This window comes from Trachymyrmex cornetzi, unplaced genomic scaffold (genome assembly GCF_001594075.2).
Source record: "Trachymyrmex cornetzi isolate Tcor2-1 unplaced genomic scaffold, Tcor1.1 scaffold509, whole genome shotgun sequence".
NCBI classification, from domain to species: domain Eukaryota; kingdom Metazoa; phylum Arthropoda; class Insecta; order Hymenoptera; family Formicidae; genus Trachymyrmex; species Trachymyrmex cornetzi.
This window is the reverse complement of record NW_017299817.1, coordinates 779903-797598: the sequence shown is the minus strand read 5'-3', so window position 1 is coordinate 797598 and position 17696 is coordinate 779903. Positions and strand designations below refer to the sequence as shown.

At 33.8% G+C, this 17696-nt stretch overlaps 4 protein-coding genes across 7 annotated transcripts in view; all 4 read right to left on the bottom strand.

Annotated features, from left to right (window-relative positions):
- Positions 1-3948, bottom strand: part of LOC108765696 (BRD4 interacting chromatin remodeling complex associated protein) — a 12500-nt gene extending 8552 nt beyond the window's left edge. For both annotated transcript variants that reach the window (XM_018514531.1, XM_018514532.1), the window contains exons 1-5: positions 3570-3948; positions 2999-3168; positions 2732-2812; positions 1076-2647; positions 419-670 (exon numbers count right to left, since the gene is read on the bottom strand). In XM_018514531.1, coding sequence (XP_018370033.1) covers positions 419-670; positions 1076-2647; positions 2732-2812; positions 2999-3103 — 2010 coding nt within the window. In that variant the 5' untranslated portion in view covers positions 3104-3168; positions 3570-3948. The remainder of the gene's footprint in view (positions 1-418; positions 671-1075; positions 2648-2731; positions 2813-2998; positions 3169-3569) is intronic.
- A 1864-nt stretch (positions 3949-5812) lies between these two features.
- LOC108765681 (PP2C-like domain-containing protein CG9801) lies at positions 5813-9797 on the bottom strand. Its single transcript, XM_018514508.1, has 8 exons — positions 9721-9797; positions 8835-8872; positions 8583-8749; positions 8262-8488; positions 7987-8187; positions 7253-7556; positions 6684-7170; positions 5813-6138 (listed from the first exon to the last, which is right to left on the bottom strand). The coding sequence occupies exons 2-8, from the start codon at positions 8835-8837 to the stop codon at positions 5944-5946; spliced, it is 1584 nt and encodes a 527-aa protein (XP_018370010.1). The 5' UTR covers positions 8838-8872; positions 9721-9797; the 3' UTR covers positions 5813-5943.
- A 2421-nt stretch (positions 9798-12218) lies between these two features.
- Positions 12219-17696, bottom strand: part of Blos1 (biogenesis of lysosome-related organelles complex 1 subunit 1) — a 10182-nt gene continuing 4704 nt past the window's right edge. Inside the window, exons 2-6 of one of the 3 annotated variants that reach the window (XM_018514518.1) lie at positions 13321-13387; positions 13167-13249; positions 13002-13074; positions 12410-12627; positions 12219-12310 (exon numbers count right to left, since the gene is read on the bottom strand). In XM_018514518.1, coding sequence (XP_018370020.1) covers positions 12276-12310; positions 12410-12627; positions 13002-13074; positions 13167-13227 — 387 coding nt within the window. In that variant the 5' untranslated portion in view covers positions 13228-13249; positions 13321-13387 and the 3' untranslated portion in view covers positions 12219-12275. Of the gene's footprint in view, positions 12311-12409; positions 12628-13001; positions 13075-13166; positions 13250-13320; positions 13480-13531; positions 13612-17696 lie in introns of those variants that run through there. The other 2 variants (XM_018514519.1, XM_018514517.1) reach the window with 2 other exon arrangements.
- LOC108765686 (uncharacterized) lies at positions 14870-16071 on the bottom strand. The gene is made up of 2 exons (XM_018514516.1): positions 15545-16071; positions 14870-14909 (listed from the first exon to the last, which is right to left on the bottom strand). The coding sequence occupies exons 1-2, from the start codon at positions 15965-15967 to the stop codon at positions 14907-14909; spliced, it is 426 nt and encodes a 141-aa protein (XP_018370018.1). The 5' UTR covers positions 15968-16071; the 3' UTR covers positions 14870-14906.

Below are 17696 nucleotides of genomic sequence, written 5' to 3'. Positions count from 1 at the left end.
AACGCACAAACAAAAACATAACGCGTGGTATTACATATCTTGGGTAATGCTAGTGCCGGCGATACTGTAACTTTGAAGCATTATAACTTGAAAAGTACTTCATGAAAAAATATTTCATTATAGCGTTTTGGAAAGCTCTCGACATCAACTATTAGATTCTTGAATCAAAAATAGGGTATTCCATTTTAAGAAAATCAATGTAACCTTGATCTGACCTTGGCTACGCAACCCAAGGTCAAACTGATAGGATCAGTAAATAGATATTTTTAAACCATATAACTTTTGTCTGAAACACTTTTCTGTAAAACTTATATTTCCCGAGATATTTAGGTGCCCCGACCTTTTTGGGACACCCTGTATATTGCATATAAGTAATTCAATACAGCAATTAAAAATAAGATTAAAAATAAAATCATACCTGATTTGTAATTGTAGTAGTAACTCTTTGTGTCTTTTGTTGAGAAGTATTAGTTTGTTGATTTGGTGGTTTTGGCAAAATTTGCGGTGGTTGCTTGGTAGGCTTACTCGTCGCTATTTGTATTTGCTGATTTCCAAATAATTGAGTCCTAGTCACCAGCTGAGTTGGGGTAGATTGATAACCCTGTGGTGTACCATGAATTATTTGCAACACCTGCATTCCTTGTTGTAATATGGGTGTATTAGGCCTAACCTAGAATACATGAAAAATAAAGGATGTTTAGATAAATAGGCAATTTAACTTTCTATTACTAAAATTGATAGATAAATAAAAGAAAAAAGATGTAGACTGCAGCCATCTATATACAATAGCTATAACAAGTTATATAAGATATCGTTAAACTCTAAATGAGATCTTCAATTTCTAACTGCAATAATGAATATATTCCCATGTACAGAGAGATATATAATACAGCATTAAATAAAACAAAATTAAAACATAAAAAGAAAAAATAAACTTAGAGATATTAACAGGTATTCCAACAAAATCACTAAAATATGTTATATTAAAATTGCAAAAAAAAAAAAACTAAATTTCAATAAGGAATTAGAACAAAGTTTAATTTCTAAATTTCTAAATTTTTGCAAGTATTCTTACCACAGGTGGACCAGGGCTACCTCCAGGTGCTGGGCTTCTATTGTTGAGAGAATTACTCCCGCTTAATAGATGAGGGCTTTTTGCAGGGGGATACGGGCTAAGTACAGGGCTCTGTATTTGGCTAACACTCATCGGACTCTGCATGGGGCTTTGCATCTGCATGTTAAAGTTACTGTTCGAAGTCGACGTGCTGACTGGGCTTGGACTATTCCGATTGGATTGTATCGAGTTTGAAGCCGGACTTCTAAGTAAAAGTCGATTAGGGCTAGGACTCGGCGTAGGTGGTGCTATATTAGACGCTGGACTTTTCAAGGGTATTGAAAACGGACTACCCGGCGAACTAATGTTTTGACCTTGAATATTTTGCATAGACTTAACAGTATTCATAGTACTGACCACATTTGACGGTTGTGTTGTGCCTGTTAATGCGACTGATGCATTTAACCCAGGGCTTATCCCCTGTGAATACTGTCGCTGTGGTTGAAATCCAGTTGACTGGGAGGAACTTAAAGAAGAAACATGACTCAATGACATGGTCGGTTCATTAGATGCGGATATATGTTGTACATTTGACGTCGATATATTTGATAAATTAGGGTGCATTGTACCAAGGTGCGGTATGTTTGTAGTGAGATTCACGTTCGAAGCGTGATTCACATTTGCAGTGGTTGCATGAATCGATTCACTGGGAGTGCTTGTGAATATGCTGGAACTAGTCAGAGTTCCAGAATTAGAGATTTGTGAGATTGTTGAGATGTTTGAATTAGGATGTTGCGATATAGCAGAGTTTGGTACATGTGCTATATTTGATGAGGCAACAATGTGTGGTGCAATAGTCTGAATGCTCTGTATCGTTTGGAATGGAAACTGTGCACTGCTAGAATTCAAACTAGTTGGTGTCAAACCAGTTGCCAGGGCATTTGCAGGTCGATTAAGACCTTGGTTTACACCAGAATTTATACTGGTAGTAGTTAAATTTGTATTCGGATTAATTGCAGATAAACCAGACACGCCGGAATTCGCGACAGTTAAATTGGTATTCAATGCAGTAAGATTCTGATTTACGCTCGATGAGTTTAGATTTGTCAAATTTGGACCGGTTAGTCCAGTATTTACTCCAGATAGCCCAGAATTAATATTTGTAGAATTTATTGTATTGAGCCTGTTTATCCCAGTATTTACTCCCGTATTAATGCTATTTAAATCTTGTCCCAAGTTGGACAAACTGTTATTAATATTGTTTGAACCAATGTTGGACGTTAGATTGGAATTGATAGCATTTAAATGATTCAGGCTAGGATTTATCGTAGTTAGCCCTGTGCTTATACTTGGCAAGCCCAAATTCAGCAGAGGATTTGATGTGGTGATAACATTGGATGTGAGAGATGTAAGACTGGTATTTAGAAGTGATAGTGGCAATCCCATATTAAGGCCCACCCCAAAAGTGGGGGTGGCCGGGGGTAGGCCCATACCAGTCCCCGAGGGATTTATGGTACTCTGATTCAATTGATTCAACTGATTTACGTAGACTATGTGATTTCCAGTTGCCGACCCATTTCCTTGCTCTTGTGGCTGCAAGAATAAGTAATGACATTAGAATGATATTTTTCAGAATGATAATCGATAAAATGTGCTCGCTAATAAAAAATAGCTTACATTATTTGATGTCTGTTGCAAAGCAAATGTCAGCGACTGGCCACTGCTATTCTGGGCTTGTAATTGTTGTAATTGCTGCAACTGCAATAAAAATGACACATAAGGGATTTTTTAAATAAGATCTATTAATTTTGACTTTTTTTGTATTTTCTAGATTTCAAATAAAATAACTGTACATACATTTTAACTTGGAAGGAGAGATATATAAAGAGATCATGTGTAGGAGCATCAAATAACAAGCAAATATGTGTTTCTATAAAATCTTACTTGTTGTTGGGTCAAAACAGTAACTGGATTATTATGACGCGCATTCGGGGAAGTTGTAGAGGATACTGAGTCCCCAAGAAGAGGGCGTGACTGAGGCTGCTGCATGCCCACGCAGCCCCTCTTTACTATGGGTAGCGTCTAGCCACCTATTCAGCTTATTTGGTTCTTTCCTATTAATACACACACACACACAAAATACTATTTCATTCATCTTACAAGTTCAGAGATCTATGAGAAATTATTTTATAAAATAAACGTAATATACAAATGACTGTAACTATCAGTAATCAGATCTTGATTTGTATGAAAAAAATGGTATATACTGAATAAAACCAATAGCAACTTAATAAATATAGTTTAATAAAAAAAAATATGTTTAATAAAAATATTCAAGATATTTTATATTTAACGATAAAAAAATCTTATTGAACCATACATGTGAAAACAGAACCAATAGAAAATAAAAGCCCATAATAGTCGAAGTTGTATCTTTAATGATTATATTTAATATCTGAGAAATCATTTGTTTAGCTGTTAAAAAAATGTATATTTCATTAATACACATATTTACCAAAATTATTCAACAGTTGCAGAGAGCAATATTTGCGTTTCGGCGCCACTCAACACGTCTGCGACCTACGTCTCCTGTTCCTGTCATGCATACAATTTCTTCCGAAGCTCAGGCAACACTGTGTCAATTCTAAAATATACTTGTATCCAAGTATATTGTCACCTTTAAAAATCTTGCTTCAGCACTAACCATTCGTGGCCATTATAGGCATTGCTTTGTAGTACATAGAAAGTAGTTCTCTCTCGAACTACTTTATCCATTAAAAAACAACTGTACAATTGCATTGTGGATATATCCTGACTTATATTTAAAGTGCATTTGCTGCAGGATCTTATCCATTTATAAATGTAGTGTCACTACATTTGTCCATGACAACACATTCGAGATATGCACAGAGAACGATATCAACAGTACTTAGCAGTAAGTAACAGTTCATTTGTGTTACACGCTATCCCAAGTCCAGGAAGTAACCCACAGACATTATTGAATACTTGTCAATTGACGTGAGTGTAATATCATAACTATATGCCTTTACTCACGAGATATCAGCCGGAATAATCGTTTTCTCTCAATAAAAATGTCGTTTACGTCGCTAAGCACACTAGGCTTTCTACTGGCACAGGTTTTGCTATCGATTTGAGTTCTGCAAAGAAAAAGCAGAGACTTCATTAACTATCACGAATAGAGTATTTACGCAAAAAATCAAATAGTCTAGACGCTCTCTGCGGATTCTATCGCGATGAAATTGGCCTGAATCGCGAGATTCTCGGGTTCGTCTTGGGGGGTACGCGAGAGATCTGGGAAACGGTGTAACATGTCACGAACGGACGAGAACCGCTATGTTTCGGGATAATGGTGATCTCTCCAGCTTATACGATAATTCTATGGGGCTGGGGGATCCCGGTGAAACATTTCGGGAGGCTCGTACGAGAATTCGCCAGCTGGAAACATATTTTGAGGTTATAACTATGCGCGCCTGTGTGCGAGATACGTGCCACACAAGCCACCAACACACGCATACGAATTGAGAATCACACACGGCTCACTCTCACTCACGGGTGCAAGCGGCGCGCGGATTGCACACAACAAAAGGCCCGACTGACAAGGCGTAAACAAAAGAAAACGCTGGGATTCGGGGAAAATCACGATCTCCGGTAGGCCGAGGGTGCCGGCGTGCGACGCGGCGACGCGCGCGTTCGACGGCCGACGCGCAAAAATGCGCGTAGCGTCGTGACGAAAAATTGTCAATATTACCTACGCGAACGCGGTTTTGCCACCCCGTGTTTTCCTCCTGGGAATTTTCACGCTCGCGCGCGATTTCGCTGCACGCGATCGCGCGTTCCGGCGCGATCCGCCGCACCTCGTCGAGAGGAAAACAACGCACACGGAGCACGCGCGACGACGATACTCCACTGAAAATAATAAACTTTTCAGTTACACGACAGTACCATGTACGCGTTACACTATTCGGTGGCAACGGCCATCATGTATTTGTCAAGGCTGCCATTGGCGCGGCACTATAAGGCCCCAGTCTGCGCCACTGGTGGCGCCCCGCGTCGAGGCGCCGCAACTTTTTGCGATCACGGAGGTAGGAAACGAAAGACAGGCATGCGAGAGCGTTCACGAGCGTTCGGAGAGAAAGCGAAATGCAACTAACGTACTGGTTCTTGCGCACTAACAGTACGCGAGATCCCTGAGATCCCGTACCGTTGGACCGTATGCGATCTAATAGGAAAAAAATATATGGCACGCTACTGTAGACTTTATTAAAAAATTGGGACTACATTTCTAGTAATTTTACGAATTAGTCCATTTCCCTATCAATATAATTTAATTTTAATATCATTTTAATTCACTTCTTGTTATATTTATTTCATTTTTATGTATTTTCTTGATATATTATTAGTTTAAATTTGTTATTTGTTATTAGTTTTTCTTGTTTCCTCTTACACTTTTATTACCGAATGTTATAATTTTTCTGTATGTTCTTGTAGGGCTTGCCTTGAAATAGCAATAAACATTTGTTTTTCTCTGATTTTTAGGATTAGGAAAGAATAGAAAATAAGTTAAACAGACAGATTAAAGTTAATCTACATTGGTACAAATAACTCGTACTATATATGTATATATATAAATTATACTGTTTGACAGACTTCAGATATACAAAAACAATATTAGGAATTTGTTTTTTTTACTCTAATTACACTTACTAATTCTAAAGATAAATTGACTTGATATTGACTTGTAAAAGATATATATTCGCTTTTTATTAACGCTAGGTAAGAATATTACAATATAGAAAGTTTAATCTATCAATTTTTATATACGAATAAAAACTATACTCTCTCTATCATTAATTACACTTTGAAGAAATTTAGGGTCCGACTACATATGCTACAACCGTCGCGTGGTCTAGCTTGCCAGGTATCATAGATATCTTCTCCAATGTCTTTTTTCTTCGAGATCTCTGTTCATGTTTTGAGAGTTGTACAAGGTGACCGTCTTTATGCTGTGCATAGTACAATTCCGTGTCTTCTAGGATTCGCCTCTTTGCTGCAGTTATACGTACCTGTGGACACAAGGCAGGGATTGATAAATATATTGCTCGATGAATAGACATAATAAAATATACTGTACATTTATATGAAGTCACTATTGGTTTAGAAAGAGTGAGGTAGTTTGAATCAAGGACTTGGACTGATAAATTTCGGTCCGGATAATGGTCCGAGGCTAAATCCAACTTTTGGTTCAGTTTTTTTACCGTAATAGTCACTGGGACTATTTCAATTTCGGTCCTTTTCAATGATTATACATCTGTAACAGTCATGAATTGTCATCATTGTTGTCGCTGAAAGGATTGAAACCGACATCGAAACCGAAAGTTGAGTAGCCTCGAACCATAACTGTAACAGGTCTAAAATTTCATTCCGAAATTTCGACTGGTTTGAATCACATTGTGCTCTCTTCCTCTTTCTCTTTTTTTCTAACGAGTATCGAGTTGAAGAGAAATGCTGATATGTTCAATTCATTCTAACGGAGTACAGATACAAAGATTAGGGAATGTGCAGTCTATACCTATTATAAATATATCATAAAATATTTCTATTTTGTTACCGCAAAGTCCAAAAGAAGTTCGCATAGATGTTTGGCACTGTTGCACGGCGGTCCTTCTCCGGAAACTCCGCGTCTCAACAGATCTTCCATTCTGAGCAGGGTAAGTTCGTGCCTTTGGTAAGCTTCAACAACTGGCAGATTGTTGCTGTTTACATTACTATTACTCGAATCAGTGTGCCGCAGATTTTCCGTCGATCTTCGACGAGTTTTTAATCTCGCATCGTGACTTTTCAATGTGGCATCAGTGCCGCTGTTGTGATTGGGCAAAACTGCAAATTTTCCAACCACAGGATCAAAATTATCTGAAATTCCATCGCTCGTCAAAAACACTATGTCGCCTCTCTCGACCTCTGTTATAGCCAGCGTCAAGTTGTTCAATTCGGGATTAGAACCATCTACCGGGCCTAGAGCTCCTAAGGCATCTCGCATGTCTCGCATGCAATGAATATCGTGAGATCCTCGCGTTATCTCTCTTACTCCAGTTTTCCTGTTTTGTTTTTGAATAAGAGACAATAATCAAATAACTCTAACTTATCTACTGTAATTTGTAAATATATAACAATGCATACCCTGAATATACATAAGCTAAACTATCACCAACGTTGCAGGTACAGGCAATATATTTTCTCTGGCATATATTTGTATCAGTACTTGGACTTGGCAGTGGAAGGATGGTGCATACAGTTAAGGTAGTAAGCATTCCTTGCTCTTGAAGAATCATTGAATGTGCTGCATGGAATGATCGAAGTAACGCTATAAATACATCCTTTGTCGTTGTCATTTCACTATTAATAGACGGACAAAATAGAGTTTGGTTCAAATATTCTATACTTCCATGAACTGCAGATCTGGCCGCTATACTCGCTTTTGTACCTGAAACTCCGAATTATAAGTATCGTTTGCAACGTTATAAATTAAAATAAAAGAAGGATATTAGGCCTGATTTCATAATATATGGTTACCTAAAGTTTAAAGGTAACCAAGAAGTTCATGAATGAATTTCATTGATTAATCTGTTGGTAACCTTTAATCTTTAGGTAACCATATATTGTGAAAACGGACCTTATAGAGGAAAAAACCAAATCTGACTAAACATAAATAAAGCATAAAAAAAAATTATATTTTTCTGTCAGTTATTTTCTATCAGATGTTAAATAAATTTCAATACTTAAAATTTAAGAGTATTCATTGAATATATGTGAAAAAGTTATAAATACATCTGTCAAACAAAACTTTTATTGTGCTCCAACTTTTATCTCTGCTTTTTAGTTTGTACATATATGTTTTAAATCTGTGTTTTTACCCCAATTGACTCCATCTGCAAGAGCGAGTATGGCAGAGTTTGGTCTTGCTACAACGCCAAAACAATCGGCTATTGGTTCTCCATTGCTGGTGTCGTTTGTAGGATTTTTCTCATACAAAGTAGTCGCAATTCCATATGCATTTTCGTGAGGATTAAACCAATCGGTAACTCCAGCAATTGTTATATTTGATGTTGTTGATCCTAAGAGAATTTTTGTATTTTTATTTTGCAACAAATGAAAATCTATTTCAGTAATATCTTTGCTTTAGACTTACCACTTCTATATTGCTCATTTTGATCTAACATATCAATGTAATCAATGTCAGTATCACTAATACTTAAATGTTTCTGTTGAAGATTGACTGCTGTAAGACCACTATCAGGACCAGTGTAGGCTGCAAATATTTCCTCATTTTCTTGAAAAACGTCAATTTGTTTGCTTGGCAACTCTTCTGGATTTCGGCCATGTAAAATTGGTGGTCCTTCTTGTTTTGTTTCTAGTCTAAGAAGATTAATGTAGACATATTAATTAGAATAACATATTATTATAGATAAGTAAAAAAAAGTGAAAATATTCAGATGTGACTTGTTTTTACCCATTGAGGTAGCGCGTGATGAAACAGCCACCAGGAAAATCCTGAGTTAATGACTGCGGGCTTCGAAGTGTCTGTTCCCCAAGGCCTATACTTTCCACAGCCCCAGCCAAGTTGCTGATAGACAATTGGCGCATGAAACCAGCAACTTTCTTCCGTAAACTTGGCATCTTTCAAAGAGATCCAAGTAAAGGTACAGCGATTAAGAATGTTAATTATTGTCTAACACTACTTCATCTGATGTAAGGCTCATACCATGGTTATAGCTACCAGTGACAGATTTCAAATTAAACCTAAAAATAAAAATATGTTATAAAATCTTCACAAGCATATAATGAAAGTCAACATAACATAGATAACTAATGGAGCAAATCAGTGTTGATTAATTCAAATAATGCTAATTTAATAAATGTAACAAAAAGAAATATATGATAGTTACAAAATAAACCAATTATTTTTCTAGAAACTTTTCGAAAAAATTTCTCATCAGGTTCAGTATCCTAAACCTGAGAATGTCCATTTACGTTGAATTTCTTTTCTAAGATAAAAATAAATTTATCAAATGATAAATTTATCATTTAATTACTTCTATATATCTCTTATTCTTCTATATATGCTTTTAATCTATATACAATTTAAAGGAAAAAAAATAGATTAATCTTTCTCTCTCTTAAATAAACAGAGTAAACAAACAAAATCAATTTAGATAATTTGATAATAACCACAACTTTAATTCGAGTGCAATACAAGATATAAATGCATGTATAATCTGGAGACATGGTAGTCAATTTATCATAAAACTGATTTATATATTTACATTCATGAAATCTATAGAATTTTACAAAATAAATTAGAAAACTGTCAATTTATGGTGTCTAGGTTGTTGGTTTTGAACTGAAGTTATAATGATCCCTTTAAACAACACGTAAAGAAACTTGATTGAATAATTGATCCTTTTGTTCATTCCGCAGTCATCTTATTAATAATTTAACGTGTCACATATTGTTTTTCTAAACGCACGCGTCAGGCCAGACCAAGCAAAACGGAAATGACAGGACAGGGTCTGAAGAGAGACGTAAAAGGTTCTGCCAGGGCGACTCCACCATCCGTTTGTAACATACGTGAATAATGAGATAATTACCTGGGAAAATTCTCACTGCACAGGAATGAGATCACGACGCACGCTGCGCGAGAACGTCGTTTTCCACCTTACCGCCATATTGGGACGATGTGTCAATAGCAGACTGACCGACCGTTCGCGATCGACGCGCGCGGCCTCCGCCTCCACGGAATGTCTGATACTCCTACTTGCTCCTACTACACACATTGGCCACGTTTACACCGTGCGATCTGCTCTGTACCGTGACCTAAAGTAGGCCTTCAACTAAACATTCACATCATAATATAGATATAGATTTATGATACTTTTGGAAGGCCACGTAATTTAGTCTTGTGTTTTCTGTGAATGCGTTTATAGTAACATTATTGCAGATTAACATATTGCAAATTAAATTGTTGCAAGTTGTGCTTATAACTTGTTTTACAATATATTACATACAATTGCTTGTCCCATCTATCAGGATATAATTTATACTCTACATGTTTAGGTCGATTTTAAGTCTATACCTGCATTACATGCGTTACATCTCGTTAAACAGTTTGGATAGATTACTTGAGATTGTTGAAGGATCGAAAAAAGACCTCACCAAAAACAGGCTGGGTTGCTTAACAAGCGTTTATACTGTCATGCAAATTGCGTTGTCCTATTTACTTGTGTACCTGTTTTAAATTCATAGATATTTCATTTGGTGCTATTTCAATCCTCCCTAACTGGATTGGGGGAACAGGCCCCACATCCTTTGGATGCATTCTTTAATATTTTATTTGTAAATTATATGAAATAATAAAGATATTTATTGTACAATAAAAAACTGATTTTTAATATTTTTACATAGGTATTTTCATATTTTGTTATTATAAAAGAAAAAGGAAATGTAATTTTTTAAAATGTAAGTAAAATCTTGTATTCCTCTCTATACTGACCATGCCTGCTAATTCTTTGAAAATTATATGTAAATAGTTTATTCTTCCTTTATCTCTCATTAGTAAAACAAAGATAGCATAACACAATAACAATGGGCGCTTTTAAGCCAGACAAAACTGCTAGCATGCTCGCCAAGCGATTGAATGGATGCGATTGGTTGGATCTATAAATAACAACTAATTATATTCATTTGCTTGGCAAGCATACTAGCCGCTTTGTCGACTTTAACGCATTCGTTGAGAGCATTCCCTAAATGCAAATCCAATTACATTCATCTTTGAGCACTACAAGCGCCACGTCCCTCACACAATCATTTATTTTTCTAAATTCTCTAATTCTCTAACGTTTAAGATTTTATAGAAAACAGTATATATATTGGTATTTAGTAAGATAAAAAAAACTTTAACTTAAAAAAAGTTAATAAGTATAAAAATAACTACATAAATAAAGTTAATAAGCATGAAAGTAACTACATGATGTTAAAAGTTATTTATAACTTTTATTTAACTTTTAACTTATTAAGTAGTTACTACCATTACACTGGAAAATAGATTAAAAAAGTATGTTTGGCACATAAGGGAATATCTTGATATCAAATAAACATAATTCTACATTAATGAAAAAAAAACCCATAAATTACATAAAAATTATTGAATATATTTTTCCTAATTTACTTTAAAATAATGTGCTTTTCTAGATCTTCTTTATTTCTATTCATATTAAACAAAAAATTATAAAAATTATATTAGTACAAATATGATGTTATAACAGTAGTTATTTATTATATAATATACGAGATTGTAAAATTAACAAAACACAGAAATATTCTGAACTAAATAAAATGTGTAACACAAACTGTAGAAATCAAAGCCTTAAACGGTCTAGCTGGATCTTAATGCTATGATTCTTATGTAAATTTATATACTATGTATGTAGTCCCACAGAAACGCACGTCGAAAAATTTTCGGTCTTGAAACGCTAACTCTACTAAACTACCGCAGTAATATCACGAGTTAAATTGACTAGCAATTTAACAAATTTTTGATGCTTATTCGCATCTTTGAAACGATCTTAATAACGATGAATAACGTATTAAAATCTGTAAATAATTAATTCTTATTGCGAAAAATATTACCTCGGATATGTATATCTCTTATCAACAATTCAATAATTTTTTTTAATTAAAACAAAATGCATTAAATCCTATTCTACAATGTACTTTTTGTTTTCTATTTTCTGCTTTTTGCTATGTTTTACATTTTGTCTTTTTGCTTCTTATCCGGTTTTTTGTTATGTCGCCGAGATAAAAGTTAACGAACTTCGAAAGAAACTGGAAACACGTAGAAAGAAAATTGTCGATAAAACGGTTGCAAAGGGGGAAAAAAGCAAGAGGTAAAAAGCAAGAAACAGGAAATAAAGAGCACATTGTAGAATAAGCTTAATTAATGTCCATACAATTTAGCTCTCATACAAAAAAAAACTATATACAAAAGTATTTTCTTTGGCAACTTAAATTGCATTAATTCTATATCTTAACAAAATGAAATATCACTCACATCATGAAATTATTTTAAAAAATCTTCATATTACTCCTGACGCTAACCATATTATATTAATACTTAGAAAAATAATGTCCTATATATTACATATCTTTAAACATTACCAACACTTTGATTCTCTTGCGTGGCTAAAAAATAATACGTAATATATTGCATACATTTTGTACAAAGATATAGTTATTTCATACAAAGATATAGTTATACATAACATTTCATTAGCTTTATACCTTTGTATGAATATTCCAAAGCTGTGGCTATAGTTCTCATATCTCCTTCTATACTGCGTGCCCAATTTTCTGCATCTCCAATTTCTTTTAAAGAGCTTGAGAAAGATTCTACCAAATTCAACCATAATTGCGTTTGTTTAGCAAAATTGGTTGCACTGTGTTGTAGTTGCTTTGCTTCAGCATCTAGCTTCTTTTGATTTAAATATGCTTGAGCTACACTGTAACAATAACAGCAAAACATTAATCGTATATACATATATGTGTATAATGTACATATGTTTTTAAAATTAAATATTATGTATGTGCAAATGATAAAGCTTGTTTTTATCATTAAAGTCAGCAGCACACGATGCTTGTTTTCTTGCTCTGGATTGCTAGCTAGAATAAATTCTTACCACTATATTGACTACGATGCTGACACTGAGTATCACAGTCAGTACAATGGTAAGATTCTAATCCAGCTAGGAATTCAGCAGAAAAATAGGCATCAAGTGCCACAGGCTTAAGATATATGAAACACAGGTACATATTCCACCATTTATACATGCCTATCTATGAATTAGATCAAATCATAAACAAAAATTTTATTTACCCAACATTCAAGTGATCAACAAGGGCTTGTGTCAGATTGCTTGCAGCCTGAACGGCATCTTTCCGCTTTTGCTCTGTTATTAAATCATTTCACACGTTTTAAAGAGATTATAGTTAGAAATCATAAAAACCTTTGGCACAGAATTAAATAATATACATATCTTACCTTGCCTTTCTTTTCTAACAGCTTGCTTGCTCTGATGTTCTTTGACGATTGCAGATAACATTTTTGATAGTTGCTGCCTAAAACTGTATTGTTTCGTGTTGATTATTTTGTACTTAAAATAAATATATAACAATCATAACTTTATTGCATTTACAAGTTGGATTTGAACAATGTTTAGGTGTTAGCAAAAGGTGAAACACGGTATACAACTGATGTAAGGTCTAACCAGAGAAATTTGAAGTAATTATATAACCATTATAATCGAGATACTGTTGCGTTTTCAAATTAAAAAAAAAGGAAGAGAAAAAACGAATCGTCGATTACCAAAAATCAATTGTAATTAAACAACAAATATGACAACAAACCTGTCTCGATAGATGCGCTATATAAACCAACATTCTACGTTTACACGGCACGCTTTACCCCGGATCTACAATAGGGTTTTAAGCCTTAAGCCATAAGAAATGGGCGAATCACAGTCTCTTATTCTTCTCGGATTCGACTGTAATTGGTCAGTTTCTTACGGCATAAGGCATAAAATACCTATTGTAGATCCGGACTAAAGCGGTGTGTTATGCGTTATGCAAGAGTCTGTGCTCTCCGCTTTAGTCCGGATCTACAATAGGTATTTTATGCCTTATGCCGTAAGAAACTGACCAATTACAGTCGAATCCGAGAAGAATAAGAGACTGTGATTCGCCCATTTCTTATGGCTTAAGGCTTAAAACTCTGTTGTAGATCCGGACCAACGCTGAAGTTATAACATCGATGTTATGAAATTGGCCAATCATAGCTGTTCCTCTGAAGAATGGAATGACTGTGATTGGTCAGTTTCGTAACATCGATGTTATAACTTCGGTGTAAAGCGTGCTGTGTAAAGGCCCGTCTACAATACACGGAGTAAGAAGTAAGAGTAAGAAATTGACTAATCACAGTCATTTATTCTTCTCACATTCGACTGTGATTGGTCAATTTCTTACTCTTACTTCTTACTCCGTGTATTGTAGACGGGCCTTAAAAGAACAGGCCTTATGTATTGCAACCGGAAATAGCACTTTGCAACTAAAGACCGTTCTACAATAAGTTGCAAACACCCCGTTGCCAGTGATGTTCCGTGTGGGAATAAAGTGACGCATGCGCACTAAGCAACCGCTATGGCTGCTCAGTAATGTATATATCTTGATAGGATCTGATGTATCTTTAGGCCCCTAGCAAGGTAGGAAATATGAAGGGAGTTACAAATAGAAGAAAGTTCCTTTGAACAAATAGAATAAATTGTTAATACAAATAATAATAGAGAAATGTATATGTTTTACGTCTGCAGCTGATTTATTACGTGAATACCAACATTCGTTGCGAGAGTAAGGAAAACTGCAGAAAACCTTACTAGTATTCCAACAAAAACATCGTACATAAAATATATAAAACGTGTGAACTTTATATAATACTTAATAATAACTAATACTTAATAATAATATATAATACTTAATAATAATATATAATACTTAAATATTAGGACAATATACTTGTAAATATTAATATAATATGCTTATAGTTAATTAAGTAGTTACAAAAAATACATTTATAAATAACATTTTTTTCTTAATATAAAACATGCAATTACAAAATCTTATATATTAATACATTTAAAAAAATATAACATTTATTATATATATATATACATACATAACGGAGAGAAAGTTTGCCGCAATCTGATGAAATGGAGGCATTTCCAGGAAGTTACTACAACAAAATAATGTACTGGTCAATAATAGACACATGACAAGTTTGCCTCCACAAATAAAAAATAAAAATTCTGATGCAATTAACAATAAATAAAAATATTATAAAAAACATGAAAATAAACATTCAAATATAAAAACAAACATAAAATCTACAAATTGCACTCGGATGCATGTACATATCACAAAAAAAAAATAAAGAAAAGAAAGAAAGATCTCTAAGCGAAAGGAAGCCCAAGAATTATTGCACTGTATTCATGCATTAATTTTGTCGCGTTAAAATAACATCAATAAAATATCATTAGTTAAAATTGGAATAAAAAGAGGAAGTGCATGTTAAATAATATCATAAATACATGCGTCACGGAAATAAAGAAAAGGTTTCCAGAAATGTTACATTAATATATGTGAATATTGATCAAATATTAAAAAACGAAGTTAAATTGTATTAACAATACAAACGAAAGTTATAATAAAAACATGCATAAGCTTTTAAATGTTCTATTGTTCTTTATGTTGTTGATTGGTGTCGGAATTAGAAGACAATAAATTTTTATGATTGTGCAGTTCTAAATGTGTAGAATCTACTTGGAAAGTGCGACAGTCAACGTTATGAGCTTGGAAACTCGATCGTACTTTGCATACTGCGTCTAAACTGGCTACATCTATTCGATTCCTCTTTTTATTCTTCACATCTGTAACAATAGAAAATATTCTCTCTGCTTCGGCATTAGAATGTGGAAGTGACAGAACTGCATTTACTAAATTTTCTAAATTTGGAAAAAACGATTTATTATTGAGTTTCTTTTTTTGAAAAATAGTCTTCCACATTTCATCAATTTCTAAATTAGCCAAAAGAGTTTTATTCGCGTCATCAAATACAATAGGTAGCATTCTCCATTCATAAGCTAAAGCCGTAATATCAGAAATTTGAAAATGTCTTGCTGTATTTTTTAAGTCCGGAAAGGTGAGCCTACTTTCTTGATGCAAAGCTATAGTAGGATCTAAAAATTTTAATTCTCGAAAAATGTGATTATTATAAGGCAATCGCTGTATCATTCCTTCTAATGCAGTTATATAAAAAGATAAGCAGGTAGTTTTTAGTTCTATTACAAATTCTGAAGATTCTGATTCTAACAAAGATTCACATTCTGGACCAACATAAATTGAATGTGAAGGTAAAAAATTTTGAGGATTAATAATGTCCATAGAAATGTTTTCTAAAGCTGTAGGCAGCAAGAAATTGAATCCCATCTGCTTTATCAAATGCTCACTAGTTTCAGCTAATTTATGTATTAAAATTTGTCTTCCTTGAAACAAAGCATTAAATTCATTAAAAGATTTCAAAGTATATTTTAAAAATAACATGTAAGCTTTAATTTTATTGTCATTTAAAGTATTAAAGATAGTTATTGCCGAGTTATTTCTATTTTCAATTGTTTCCAGGTGGAAGTAATGTTGCAAAACTTCCCAGTTATCGAGAAGTCTAGAACACACTTCTGCAAGACAAGCCATCTTGTACCTGATAATTTCAATATTTTACGTGATTCGACTCCAAAAAAGTTCTGGAATTCACACAGGATAGCTGATCTTTTTGCGCTTATTGAGAAATATGTTGCAACTGCGTGTAAAACATTTTCACATGCATCCGGCAATTTCGAACAAGCTTTGCTCGCAATAAGAGCTGAGGAATGGCAAATACAATTTAATACAACGAGGGCCGGTACCTCTTTTTTTAATCTTGTTGCAAAAGAATCTCGAACACCTATCATGACTGAAGCATTATCACATGCCATTCCTATAATGTTTGATAGAGGTATTCCTTTACTTTTTAAACATTTTTCAAATGCACAATATAATTTCTCTGCAGTACAATCTTTTGCATCTAATGGAACTAATTCTAATAATTGAGTTATACATTTTTGAGTCTCTAATGATACATACTTTACTAAAATACAAAGCAACTTATCATTACTGATACTTGTGCTTTCATCAATTAAAATGGAAAATTTCTGACTTTTTAAATTTGTAATTAATTTATCTGTTTCACGTTTTACAACATTTTTTATTATTCGTGCGCATTTTGTTCTTGATAATTTGAGATCATTAACTACCTGTGGATCAGAACAAGTTTTTTTTAGTAAAGGGACCATGTGATCTATAATTTGGAAAGCGATATTATGTTCCGCGTAAAAAGCTGCTATTTGTATCTCGGCTGTTTTAAGTTTTTTAACATGGTCCTTATGTGATGAAGCAGATGGTGTGACATTACGGTTTGTCATATTCTTTACATGTAATTTAGTTTTAGAATGTTTTATCAAATCTGATTTGCCACATAAAAGAACTTTATTGCAAACCGAGCAGAGAGCTTTTTCATTATTTTCATGTGGCATTAACCAATCCTTAAAAATATCAATACGTAACCAAGAGTCCTGGAAAATTTTCAGTCTTGATCTTCTTTTCTTTTCTTCGCTGTTGATTCCACTTGTTGACGGCTGATCTGGTAGATCCATCTCTCTCTCCATTGCTAAATATTTATTATAAAAATATCTGAAATAATAAAATAACTGTAACTTTATCTGCATAATATAACGCATTGATTAAAAATTCCAAATTGTGAGATTCCCAACAATTAAAAACAAAAAGCAAAAATGTGCTAATGGGAATCAGTACGATAAACAATGCGCAATAGAAACCCAGACAGCACACAATATTTATAAAATATTTACAAAATATTTATAAATATTTATAAGATTTATTTTAAATATTTTGTAAATATTTTTGTGGT

What these genes read in the sequence shown, in the direction of transcription:
- LOC108765681 (XM_018514508.1), bottom strand. An exon ending in TTAGCTTATGTATATTCAGG is followed by an intron (nt 7,171 to 7,252) that starts GTATGCATTGTT and finishes AAAACAAAACAG; the next exon opens with GAAAACTGGAGTAAGAGAGA. An exon ending in AACTTCTTTTGGACTTTGCG is followed by an intron (nt 6,139 to 6,683) that starts GTAACAAAATAG and finishes TTGTGTCCACAG; the next exon opens with GTACGTATAACTGCAGCAAA.
- LOC108765686 (XM_018514516.1), bottom strand. Translation starts at nt 15,967, where the DNA reads ATGATACAGCGATTGCCTTATAATAATCACATTTTTCGAGAATTAAAA.